Below are 14,581 nucleotides of genomic sequence, written 5' to 3'. Positions count from 1 at the left end.
TTTTTGGTAGAGAGATTTGTTACCATATACGACTACAAAATACCAAATTACAGCAAATTCGGTTGAAAAACGCGCTCAAGAACCCCAAAATACCGAAAATTTGGGGGTATCCTTATATGGGGGCTATCCGAAAAAATAGACCTATATTAATAATTTTTTTGTTGAGAGATTTGGTACCTATTAAGAACTTAAAATAATAAATTACAGCCAATTCGGTGGGAAAATACGACCAAAACCCCCAAAATACTGAAAATTAGGAGGTACCGTTATATGGGGGCGACCAGAAAATATGGACCTATACTTATAATTTTTTGTGGAGACATTTAGTATCCAATAATAACCCAAGGTACCAAATTTCAGCGAATTCGGCTGAAAAACGCGCTCAAGAGCCCCAAAATACCGAAATTTGGCGGGTAACCTTATATGGGAGCTATGCCTAAACGTGGACCGATATATCCCATCTTCGAACTTGACCTGCCTGCAGACAAAAGACAACCCTATGCAAAATTTCAGCACCCTATCTCAATTCCTTCAGAAGATAGCGTGATTACAACAGACGGACGGACGGACGGACATGGCTAGATCGTCTTAGAATTTTACCCTGATCAAGAATATATATACTTTATAGGGTCGGAAATGAATATTTCGATGAGTTACAAACGGAATGACAAAATTAATATACCCTCCATACTATGGTGGAGCGTATAAAAATCGAATCGGGAAGGACTGGAAGAAATATTATGATGTGGAAAGTTTGGACGCAATGTATTGTGCACTCCATCCAGACAGGCTGTATATAGCCTTATTATTAAGGGTGTAAAATGAATGTTTATACTGCGAGCCTGGGTAATATTTCGTGATATTTGAACTCTCTTGACTGTTTAGAGGACAACAGTTCCTATGATGTATATTTTCCGAATCATATTTTTACGGAAATTCTATTTATTTTGCACAAAAAAGTTTTGTTCATTTGTCAACGACTATTCATTGTAATGAGAATCATGTCAATTTCAATTTTTACGACTATTCATTGTAATGACAATCATTCGAATTAGTTGACGTTCGACTTATTTTTGTGGGATCTAGAGCGACAAGAAAACCTTAAAAAATAAAAATGTCTGTACATTTTATCACCGAAATATCATCTAATCATTAATAATTATTATAGACGTCGTCCTTGACCATAACCGAAACCTTATGTAAAATTTCATAGCCATCAGCACTACATTCCTGTCCTTTAGTGTTGTAATGGTAATACTAAACTATATCAGAATATGTAGACACCTGTAAGTATTTAAGTAAATCTCCCAAATCTAAGTACACACAACAATATAATTTAAAGATAACCCACTCCTCTTTGATATGCTTGCAACTTCTCAGATCTATGTTCTTCAGGGGTAAACATATACGCCGTATAATACAGGTTATATAATAGTTAACACAAAAGTCTGGGTCGAATATCAACCGATATTTATCAAAACAAGTATGCTTATTCCATGGTCAGACCCCTTTCTCTGTGTAAAATTCCGTGATGTTCGGGTCATAATTGTAGCCTCTAGAGGGACCATAGAAACAGACAAAAATAACGTTTTTGGTTCATATGAACCGATCATTACCAATAGGGACCTTCTTTTGCCAGCATTCATCCTACTTGCAAAATGTCGTGACGATTGATAGCTCTGACACTGGCACCATCATCATAGATATAAATGATTTCATTATTTTGTTTCTTATTGCATTCCATACAGTTTCCTATTCATTATCATACCGCCCTAGTTCTTTACCTTAGTTCTTCAACTAAAAATCCCTATACATTAGTTAACATTGAAAAATGTCTTCTATAAATATGATGTTCTTTTTTGTATACCACAGATCAGAAAACAGCCTTGATTTTTTCTGATTGTCTGACATTTTCTCAATGCTTCGTTGAATTTTAAAAATGTTTATCGAGAAATTTTCATTTTTGATATGGCAAATACATACATAAATTCCTATTTCTTGAAAAGGGATTAAACAAAAGAATGTGATGAATTTCTATATCAATACCTTAATAGTTTTTAATAGAAAAAAAAACTAAACAACAAAGAGATGAGAATCCATATAAAAATATTAACCAAATTTTAAGGTTATTTGGATACTAAAAATTTCAAAAAGAAAAGTCAAATACAATTTTTATTGTGGTGAAATTTGTATTTTAAGGAAAATTTAAATATATATACATATATATAATATTATATTAGAATTTTTATTATTTTTCAAATTTTATTTTCACAAACAATTTTAAATACCAAGACACTCCTTTATAATGGCGTATACTTATTTTGCATATCATAAATAATACGCACACACGCGAAAAAAACAAAAAAATACAATTTGTTTTTATCTTATAGAGATTTGATTTATTTTCTTAAATTTCGAAATGCTATATTAAAAAATATATATGTACGTATCTTAAAATGTAATTTATTTTAAATTAATAGTTTTTCCTTTTTAATTAAACCTAATGAATACCAGTACACAAATGCAATACAAAGTCGAATGGTGTGAGTGTGTGTGTGTACACACACATGAGAAATGTGTCTATAAAAAATCTGTGACAATTTACACCATCAACACTGCTTCGATGTTAGGCCTTAGGCATCATTGCCAGATTTTTTGCCCTTCATTTGGGTACAATAGTACCGATCACTGTTCTCAATCCAATCGCAAACATTTGAGATGGTATGGAAGGCGGTGCCTTCTTTGCATTCGAATTCAACAGGCATACCGTGCACGCAACGATAATACTGAAATAAGACATTTGATATTCGAAATAAGTTCGATTTTAAATTAAAAAATTGTGTCTTACCTTTCTGCAGTCTTCATGTGGTACAAAATCTTTGTGACTACAATCGATATGACTTAAATCCGTGTTTGTATTTCCCTGAACTGTTATTTCTGGTTCCATTGGATCAGGTTTCCATGGGACTGGGGCACCAGTTGTGGTGGTTAATGGTTTCTTGGTGGCTTTCATGGGTTTCTGAAATATTAAAAATACATATATGATTAAAACCAGTAAGGAAAGTAGTAAAGTCGGACGGGGTGGACGATATGATATCCCACTTTGGGTATATTGAACAGATGAATCGTAATAGACATCGCATTTTGAAAGGACCAGTAAAATAAAATTGGATGCATAAACATGTCATTCTGCAGCCGATACTAAATTTTTCATTTGGTCAGATATAGAAGCTATATCTAAATCTGAACCGATTTTCAGGAAATTTAACATACATCATTTTAGGCCTAATTCATTACGCTGTGCCAAATATCGTGCAAATCGAGCGATATATAGGGACTTTGTTGCACCATTTACATTAAATCAGACGAAAATATATATGGGAGCTATATCTAAATCTGAACCTATTTTCAGGAAACTTAACACACATCATTCTAGACCTAATTCATTACGCTGTGCCAAATATCGTGCAAATCGAGCGATATATAGGGACTTTGTTGCACCATTTACATTAAATCGGACGAAAATGTATATGGGAGGTATATCTAAATCTGAACCGATTTTTCCCAATTTCGATAGGGCTCGTCCTTGGACCAAATAAGTGACCTATGCCAAATTTCATCCAACTCGGATCTTAAATACGACCTGTACTTTGTTCACAAAAATACATGGACGGACGGACAGACGGACATGCGTAAATCGACTCAGAAAGTGATTCTATCTCGTTTCCTTTTGCCTGTTACAAACATATGCACAAATACATTATACCCTTTACCACAGTGTGGTGAAGGGTATAAAAATATATCGTGGATATGAAGAATATTTTTTAGAGGTCCAATAAGGCTTGGACTTTTTAAAGAATATTTTTTAGAGGTCCATTAAGGCGTGGATTTTTTAAGGAATATTTTTTAGAGGTCCATTAAGGCGTGGATTTTTAAGGAATATTTTTTACAGGTTCATTAAGGCGAGGATTTTTGAAGGAATATTTTTTACAGGTCCATTAAGGCGTGGATTTTTTAAGAAATATTTTTTAGAGGTCCATTAAGGCGTGGATTTTTTAAGGAGTATTTTTAGAGGTCCATTAAGGCGTGGATTTTTTAAGAAATATTTTTTAGAGGTACATTAAGGCGTGGATTTTTTAAGGAATATTTTTTAGAGGTCCATTAAGGCGTGGATTTTTTAAGGAATATTTTTTAGAGGTCCTATAAGGCTTGGACTTTTTGAAGAATATTTTTTTAGAGGTCCAATAAGGCTTGGATATTTTAAAGAGTATTTTTTTAGAGGTCCAATAAGGCTAGGACTTTTTAAAAAATATTTTTTTAGAGGTCCATATGTGTTTAAAGTTCCGACGAAATCGTTTCACGTGCTAAAAATGTTCGGCAATACGTATACCTAAATATTTAAATATATTCAGACCATCCGATCGAACTATTGCTCAATATTTGAGAATTTCACTCGTGTGATTTGAAATCACATTTTCTTTTTTTGTTTCGGGGTCTCTTACCTTGGTTGGCGATGTTGTTGTTGGTGGTTTGGTTGGTGCTGTTGGCGCTGGTGCCATTGTTGCGGGTCTTTTTGTTGTGACGGGTTTTGGTCGTCGGGTTGTTGTTGCTTCTGGCACTGTTAGACTGCCCTCATCGGGATTTGGTGGCGTTGCTGGTGGTTTGGCCCATTCAGGCTGTAGGACAGACCGCAAAGATAAAAACACACAATAAAGAAAATGAAAACAAGAACCAAAGCAAATCAAAAAAATTATAAATAAAAATCGCAGACAACCAACAATGAAAAGAAAAAATCTAAATTCATTTGGCACCTGCTCACATCTTGCGACACATAATATGTGACAACTTACCCTAGGCGTTGTTTCTCGTGTTGGTTCCGGCACACGATAATTTCTCATATTCTCATATAGAATATGCATCAAACCATTGGGACGACCACACAAACCATGAAAATCGTCCATATCAATGGCCCATGTCATGGCACCGGCATAACCCTTCTGTTTGATCCAATCCATTTTGATTTGTACCGAAGCTTCGTTTTCATAGCCAACCCATTGGGTGTCGCGGTAGGTGTAGGGTACCATACCATCCTTGTCCCATTCAACAGTCCAGCCATTGGCTTTGTCCTTCACCTCCGTACAGATTTCATAGTAGGCCAAGAAACCACTGGCATTGGTGAAGGGACCTGGAGCACCACCACCAGCTTCCTTATTGATGTAGGTACCCATATTGTAGTTTTTGTTTGAGGCACTTAAGGTAAATGTGCGGCCATAGAAGGGAATACCGACCACCAATTTATTGGCGGGGCAACCCATTTCTTCCCACAAGGCCAGACCATCGTTGACATTTAGTTTCTCATAGGCATATTGATCGTGTTTGCGTTTGTACAAGGGGCTGTGGACATCAGCAAAACCGGCCCAGTTGCCACGTAAATCATAGGTCATGGCATGGATGGCATCCAAGGCTCTGCAAAAAACCACAACAAAAAACCAGTGAGCGGAGCAGTATAGTCGGACGGGGCCGACCATATTATACCCTACACAACTACCACGGAACTCTAACTTTTGCGTATGTTTATTTCGAGCCTGATCAATATTTCGTGATTTTTGCACCCTCTTGACCGATTACAGATTAACAGCACATCTTCCTTACAAATACATATTTTCCGAATATCTCAATATTCTGTTGTCTTGACCATACCTGGATTCTCAAGGAAAATTTCAAAGCGATGAGCGCTATATTTCCCTCCTCTATTGTGGTAATATGTTACTAAATAATATCCCACATCCGAGTACATACGACCATATAATTGGTATCAGTTTAAAGGTGAACCACTCCTCTTGGATATACTATCAACTTCTTGGGTCTATGTCCTTTAGGAGTAAATATATACGCTATAGAATACAAATTTTGTCATTTTTCACACAAAAGTCAGGGTTCATTTGACCCGCTAAATATTGACCGATTTTTATCAAAACAGGCATGCTTATTCTTTGGCCCGATCCCCGTCTCCATGCTACATTTCACGATGTTCGGGCCATTATTGCGGCCTCTGGAGCGACCAGAAAAACCGACAAAAATTTAGTATTTGGTCCATTTCATCCCCTAAATATTAACCGATCTTTCCCAAAAACAATAGGGGTCTTCATTGGCCAGAACCCATCCTACATGCAAAATTTCGTGAAGATTGGTCCATAACTGTGGCCTGTATCGTGTTTACAAATTACAATGGACAGACGGACGGACGGACACACATGTCTAGATCGACTCAGCTAGTCGAGATATGACGATCGGTATACTTAAAGGTGGGACTAGGACCAATATTTCGCGGTGTTACAAATTTTGGGGCTGCACAAAGCTATAATACCCTGACAACATAGTTGTGTAGGGTATAAAAAGCACAAAAAACTAAGTCTTCGGTCCAATAGATCCCAAAATTAATATCTGATCATCCCCGAAAATACTAGGCGTTGTCCTTGACCACAACTGGAAAATTTCAGAGCGACCAGTGCCATATTTCCGCCCTATTGTGTGGTAATGGGTTACTAAATAATATCTCAGTACGTAAGCACCTGTTAATATTTAAGTGTAAATCCCACATCTGAGTACGTACGGCCATATAATTGGTATCAATTTAAAGGTCAACCACTCCTCTTGGATATACAATCAGCTTCTCGGGTCTTTGTCCTTCAGGGGCAAATATATAAGCGATAGAATACAAAATTTGTAATTTTTCACACAAAAGTCGGGGTCCATTTGACCCGCTAAATATTGACCGATCCTTACCAAAACAGGCATGCTTATTCTTTGGCCCGATCCCCTTCTCCATGTAAAATTTCGCGATGTTCGCGCCATAATTTCGGCCTCTGGAGCGACCAGAAAAACCGACAAAAATTTAGTATTTGGTCCATTTCATCCCCTAAATATTAACTGATCTTTATCAAAAACAATAGGGGTCTTCATTGGCCAGAACCCATCCTACATGCAAAATTTCGTGAAGTTTGGTCCATAACTGTGGCCTGTATCGTGTTTACAAATTATAATGGACAGACGGACGGACGGACGGACACACATGTCTAGATCGATTCAGCTAGTCGAGATATGACGATCGGTATACTTAAAGGTGGGTCTAGGACCAATATTTCGCGGCGTTACAAACTTTTGGGGCTGCACAAAGCTATAATACCCTGACAACATAGTTGTGTAGGGTATAAATATGAATATTTCAAAGTGGATATTTTCAAGCAGTCAACTTACTCGCACAACTCCGGAACATGATAACCTTCCTGCAAACGGAATTTCGCCACCGGCACTGCCATTGTTATTTCCCAACCTCTGCCCTCACGATCGAATGCTCTACGCAATTCTTGTACAAAATACAAAAATTTATCCTTATCACTGTAGCTACCACCACGATCGGTGGCACCAGGATATTCCCAATCCAAATCGAAACCATCGAAATCATATTTCTTCATAAAATTCACAACGCTACGTATGAATCGAAGACGATTTTCACGTACCGCTACCATTCGTGAATATTTGGAACCTCCCTCAGCCCATCCGCCGACAGCAATCTGCAACTTCAAATTGGGATGAGTATTACGCAGCTGGGTGAAATTACGGAAACCATTTTGATCAACATCGATCTCCGGGTCGATGACCAACACCTCCCATGATTTGTCATCAACACCAATAAACGAGTACACCAAATGGGTGCACATCTCAGCGGGAATATCTTCGATGCCATAACGTCCCAAGCCTGGTCGATAAACAGCCCAGTTGCTGAAATAGCAAACAATGCGAGCTGGTTGTTCGGTGGCTTCCACTGTCGTTCGCGAGGACAGTGCAACTCCCACCAATACGAGGAGTGTTACGAGAAGGCTTTTGGCTGGAAAGAAAAAATAACAAAAACGACTTCATGTAAGAGTGAATTTTTGAGAGATTACTTTTGAAGGATACTTTTTCTATAGGACAAACAAGGCATAGATTTTTAGAGAATATTTTTTTAGGAGTAATAAAGGCGTGGATTTTTAAAGAATATTTTTTCAAAGGATCAACAAGGCGTAGATTTTTTTAAGAATATTTTTTCAAAGGATCAACAAGGCGTAGATTTTTTAAATAATATTTTGGCAAAGGACCAACAAGTCGCGGATTTTTTTTAAAGAATATTTTTTCAAAGGACCAACAAGGCGTGGATTTTTTAAAGGATATTTTTGCAAAGAAGGCGCGGATTTTTTTTTTAAGAATATTTTCTCAAAGGACCAACAAGGCTTGGATTTTAAAATTTTTTCAAAAGACCAGCAAGCCGGGGATTTTTATAATTTTTTAAATAATTTTTTTCAATTGGACCAACAAAACATGGCGCTAAATTTTAATGATTTATATTAGCTTCCGTTTTTCATAAACATTTTCGAAGGAGAATATAAAAATTATTTCTTACAATAAATTGGGCAATGTCCAAAGCACATTTTAAATGATTTATTGAAACATTCAATAAACATTTTGCAACCTTTGCTGTTGATAGTATTTCGACATTGTTTCCCGTTTTTATTATGGGCATTTATGCTAATAAATTGCTGCTAAACGAAATTGAAAATGCCATAGATTACCAAGCCTTACACACACAAAGACAAACATAAACATATAATAATTAAATTTTATTTCATTGTTTTTCGTAATAATCGAAATAATTAATTTGCAAAATAGCCTAGGAAAATAGGTTTAACTTATATTTCATTTGTTTGTCGCCAAAATATCTACATACTATATATTATTCTTTTACAAATTCACGACAAATTATAACACGAATATAGGATATACGGATATATATGTCAGTATGTGGGTATGTATAAATTATTTGCTTGCATTTTGTCACACCATTTTAATTACTATATGTATATATACGATTTTTTGTATAAATACAAATGCAAGTACATATGTACGTATTTATGTTAGTTGACAAGGGCGTGAACATAAAAATATAATAAATTTCGAAATTAAATATAAATATTTTATTTCAAAAAATGCTTTTATTTTATGGATTTCGACCAAAAAATATGACATCATAAATATTTCGTAATTGGAGACATATGCAAAGAAAATCATATATGTCAGAGGCCATACATGTTGTTAAAGAGCCCATACGAAAGAATCGCATTTTTAATATGTGTGTGTGTTTTTTTAAAGATCAGTTTCTATATTCTTCTACTTTTTAGAACCGAAAAAACATAGATTATTGTGAAAATTTTATTAGAATGCAAAAATGAAAGAATTTGTCTATAACAAGTAATGATGGACATTTAATCCATCTAAAATCGATTGGGACATTTATAAGGAGGTAAATTGCTGCCAAAAAGCAAAGCAATATTCACAAATTTTAGTAGGAACATTTAACACCCATTGAAAACAAAATAGTTAACTACGAGTACTATCAATAACCGAATAACAAACTAAGCTTGTCCCAATATTGATCATTTTTATACCCTCAGTCTTATGGCTAATGAGGTTATATACACTTTGCTGCGGCAAAAATGTGCCTCATCGAAATATTGGTTTAAGACGTCATGTTTTTTGGGCCATATCCGTTTCAGACAATTTGGAATCGATGTCCATCCGTCCGTCTGTGCCTCTGACCGGCTGGTGCGCACGATAAATCTCGAAAGGAGTAACCGATTTTATTAAAACTTTGCATATCGAAAATATTTTTCCCAAACTTAGATCAAGTTCGAAGATGGAGGATATCGGTCTATTACCTCTCCCACAAAATGGTCAAACTTTTACTGAAAATTTGAACTAAACACTGTATAACCTAATATTTTAATGTTGACATTTGGGACTTATGCATATAGTTACGTTCTACGTAATAATATAGTTATTGCCAAAAAAAAATTCAAATATAGGTTCACACAAACCAAATTTAGTACCAGTTAGTACGCATTAATATAAATTTCCATAACTATGTACCTTAACGATCATAAATACGAAGTTCCAAATCTTCCCACATACCCCAATCTTAATTCCAAATATCAGTTTTTAGCTCTAATTTGTACCCATAAGAACAAATTTTCAAAGTGCACCCATTCCCCAATCCTACACTTGAACAGTACTAAATGTACTTAAAAAGTATTTTTAGTACTTTTCAGCTCTATTAGATCAGCTAAATCCAAATTGTATCAATTTCAGTATCATTTCGTACAGATAAGTGCAAATTTCCATTACTACCTACATCAGGATTTCAGGATTCCAGACTTATCGGTTAACCCTAAAATCAAATTTACTACTATTTAGTGCACATAAGTGCGAATTTCCAAAATTATTTGCATACTTCAATTCCACACTCCAACAGTAATATTAATTCCAAATATCAGTAGTGTTGGCGGTTTATTTGGGATACCATTTGTATTTTGTTTTTGCAAAATAGTCAGGCTGAATCCCAGTTTGTTGTTTTTATAAAAAACAACTATTTATTAGTGGGGAATGTATGGCATTGTTTGCCGAGGGGTAAGGCAGGGAAGACTATAGTTTCGGATCACGCCACTGATCCTCATCAGTTCCCTTAGTTTTTTGTTGGGATATTCTCCCCAGAAGCTATTGCTTCTATACAAAAAACCTTTCATACCCAAATGTCTCTTGTAACAAAGCGAAGTACTTAGCTGACCAACGACATAAACTTCATGAGAATTTCGCTGGAGCCTCACTTCGAGGTTAACAAGGCATTTACAAACAACACCACACCTTTCCCACTGTTGTGTGTTGTCACATCGCGACAAATGCACACAACGACTTTGTTGGTGTTGCTAGTGTACAGCAACAAACCAAACAGTTTAACCGTGCCTGCGTCTACAACTTCAGTAGTGTTGGCGGTTTATTTGGGATACCATATTTGTATTTTGTTTTTGCAAAATAGTCAGGCTGAATCCCAGTTTGTTGTTTTTATAAAAAACAACTATTTATTAGTGGGGAATGTATGGCATTGTTTGCCGAGGGGTAAGGCAGGGAAGACTATAGTTTCGGATCTCGCCACTGATCCTCATCAGTTCCCTTAGTTTTTTGTTGGGATATTCTCCCCAGATATTGGGATATTCCAACAAAAAACTAAGGGAACTGATGAGGATCAGTGGCGTGATCCGAAACTATAGTCTTCCCTGCCTTACCCCTCGGCAAACAATGCCATACATTCCCCACTAATAAATAGTTGTTTTTTTATAAAAACAACAAACTGGGATTCAGCCTGACTATTTGGCAAAAACTTAATTCCAAATATTTAGTGTTCCAGCTCTATCGGTTCACTAAAATGAACTTTGTATCAAATTTAGTACTTTTCATACAAATTTCCAAAATTACCTACATATCCCAATCCTATTCCCCATCAGGAATCCTAACACCAAATTTCTGGAATTCTAACTGAAAATTGTAGCTCTATCGATTCTCCCAAAATTCAAATTGTAGCAAATTTAGTAACATTTAGTATTCATATGTACGAATTATCAAAACCAGCTCTATCGGTTCACTCAAATTCAAATTTGGTACCTTCCTACATAACCCCAATCCTACCCCCAACAATGATCCTAACTCTAAATTTCAGGATCCTACCTCTATTGGTTCACCCAAACTCCAACAGTAACCCTATTTCTAAAATTCAGTATTCCAGCTCTATCGGTTCACCCAAATATGGTACCAAATTTAGTACATAACAGTACGAATTTCCAAAACTTCCAACATATCCACCAATTTAGTATCCATAAGTATGAATTTCCAAAACTACATCCATACCCCAATCCTACACTCAAAAAGTAACCTTATTTCCGAACTTCAATGTTCCAGCTCTATCGTTTTACTCAAATCAAAATTGTACAAATTATAGTACGATTTAGTTATTTTTGTACATAAAGTATAGTTAGATATACATGTTCGTTATGGTGCACAAAATATGCCTGTCCAATTGACACGAACTTTAGAAATTTTGTTTTAAATAGGTTTAGATTTATACATTGCTCCAACATTTACTTTTCGACCGATTTCATTACTTGACTTCACAGTCTAAGTGGCGACAAAAAAACAATTTTATATAATTTTCTCCACAAACACCCCATAATCTCAATGACTGATTTTAAAATTTGAATTTTTTTAGATTGTTCATAGATTTCGCTTGGTAGATTAATATTGAAATTTATATCTGTTAATGAACTCGAAATGTACACAAATTGGCATCAAGTCAACATAAATATTTTTTTTTTTCTTTTTTATCAACAAAACCGAAACATTAATTAGGCATTACAAATATTTTAACACAACAGGTTCAATTAACTGCACAATATTTATATAGTTTTTTTGTCATTTGATTACGTGTTTATTCCTTGGACATCCATCGCTATCAACAAAATGTCTTTGACGTTGCCAAAAGCGGAAAGGAATCAAGCAATTGATTGGGACCGACCTGCCATCAACGCAACCACCCCCACCAGTACCACTTTACAATCGAAATGTACACAAAAACAACATTATCGAAATACAACAACAAATAATTATTTCAAAATACGCCAATAGAATACATAATTGGACACACGCTCGGCACGATAACACCACAAAAAAACAAAAATCCATTTTTTGGCGATCCAAAAGTTTATTTAAAATTTTAAAAACGTTATTGAATATTTTTTTCTGTTTTTTTCTTCATTACTCTGTTGTTGCGGTTAACAACAATCAGAAAATATTCTTCTTCTTTCTTTTTTCTCTTCAGTTATTTATTAAACACTTCTTGAAGTTGTTCTGTTTCTGGAACACGACAATGGAATGCCATTGTCAGTGATTCCTCTGTTTGGTGATTGTCAAGCGAAAGAGTTATGATTGCAACAGTTTTTCTTTGTTGTTTTTAAACTCCCATGGATGGATGGGTGGATGACTGGATGGTCGGTTAGTTGGATGGGTGGGTATATGCAGGTGGATGCATCATCACTCAATCGGCCATTGCATGAATCGGCTCAAGTTCATTAACACCAATGTCTCTCTGTGAGTGTGAGATTCGTTAGCGGTAACATTTTTATAGTTTCATAAAAAAATTGTTTGGCTTTATTCACATGATTCAATTATTTTTTCATTATTATTATCATTATTTTTTGTACAACAACACAAACAATTTCTCTGCGGCCACATTTATGGAATAATATATTCTCTGTAAGGTTTCCTTCGTACTCCACCATTCATTCTTTCTTGGGTTCTCAACTTTCTTTCATTCACTTCACATGAAAAATTTCTTTCCGCTTACCCATTATGACTTAAAAACAGATAACGAAACTACACAAAAAATAACGATCTTCTTTGCACGAATGTCTGATTTGAAATAACTTGAAAGTGTTATAAAACGCCGGCTTATATACGAACGTTATGGAACTTCTCTGGCGACTAGTCAATGCCAGAAAGAAAACAAATAAACAAACGAACGTACAACGGTCAGTAGAAGTGCGTATGCGTGCGGGCGTGTGTACGTTTGGGACATATCGAAATATCGTAAACGATATTCAATATCATCTCCTTTCGGGGGAATTTGTTTTGTTACAATGTAATGTGATGTTTTATTGGAAATGACTACTTAAGAATATAAGTTGGGATTATCATTATTCATTCTATTGTAAGTACTAGCTAATATTCGCATGTTCAGGAAAACACGTTCAAGTTAATCGTTTAGTTATTAGTTATAGAACATACAATATAGTGCGTAAAGCAGATTTCAAATAATTAAATTGTTTCCCATTTCCTTTAGATGTGTGATGGAATGTAATGAGGAATAGAGTAAAGTAAGCTTGCTATTACATTTATTATCCCCGTAAATAATGTTGTTCATACCTTCCTACATAAGGTGGAGTGTGTATCAAGTACTTGGAAATATTTATCGTTTTACATGTATAATCATTGTGAGATTTAAAAATGCCCGCCTGTCGGTTTTTGAAGTCACCATAGAAATTGAAATATTTATGATAGATATTATGAAAGTTTGCGCAAACTCGCCGTAGCTACAACTCTTAGGATATTTGCTATTGAAATCGGTCCACGTTTAGTGTATATTGGCACCTCCGCATATTTGGACTTTTAGCCAAATAACGAACTACTACTACTTTACTACTACTTTTTGTAATCTACACGGGGAATTTTGACTTAAATTTTAACGTTTATAGCTGTCATGCCCTTCCGTTAAAATCATAATATATAAAGTTTTGTAAATTTGTTAAATATTTTATATTAAAAATATGTTGAACGCATAACCTAATTGGCTGTAATTTGTAACGAATCAATATTTATTAAAATTTCGGTATTTTGGAACATATTTTTAACAAATAAGTTGTTTAATTTCATATATCATTGTTAGAAGTCTCCCTAATAAAAATATCAATGTTGGTCCTATTTTCAGGATTATTTCTGGGGCACTTCTCAACCGAATTGGCTTTAATTCAGTATTTCGGCCGTTAGATCCGTCCGAACTTAACGACGTTTATAATTTGTATACCATTCACCACAGTGTGGTACAGGGCATATGTTTGTAACATGCGAAAGGAAACGTGATAAACCCATAGTAACTTTGGAGGAT

General features: G+C 35.1%; 1 protein-coding gene across 1 annotated transcript; it reads right to left on the bottom strand.

Annotated features, from left to right (window-relative positions):
* Nucleotides 1–2,610: 2,610 nt before the first annotated feature.
* LOC133325840 (endochitinase) lies at nucleotides 2,611–13,274 on the bottom strand. The gene is made up of 6 exons (XM_061534560.1): nucleotides 13,265–13,274; nucleotides 7,258–7,888; nucleotides 4,851–5,466; nucleotides 4,503–4,676; nucleotides 2,849–3,019; nucleotides 2,611–2,786 (listed from the first exon to the last, which is right to left on the bottom strand). The coding sequence occupies exons 1-6, from the start codon at nucleotides 13,266–13,268 to the stop codon at nucleotides 2,634–2,636; spliced, it is 1,749 nt and encodes a 582-aa protein (XP_061390544.1). The 5' UTR covers nucleotides 13,269–13,274; the 3' UTR covers nucleotides 2,611–2,633.
* Nucleotides 13,275–14,581: the final 1,307 nt, after the last annotated feature.

Source organism: Musca vetustissima, unplaced genomic scaffold (genome assembly GCF_032173495.1).
Source record: "Musca vetustissima isolate MV318-11 ecotype Yass unplaced genomic scaffold, APGP_CSIRO_Mvet_v1 utg5221, whole genome shotgun sequence".
NCBI classification, from domain to species: domain Eukaryota; kingdom Metazoa; phylum Arthropoda; class Insecta; order Diptera; family Muscidae; genus Musca; species Musca vetustissima.
The sequence above is the reverse complement of the archived record's forward strand: the minus strand, read 5'-3'. Positions and strand labels throughout refer to the sequence as shown.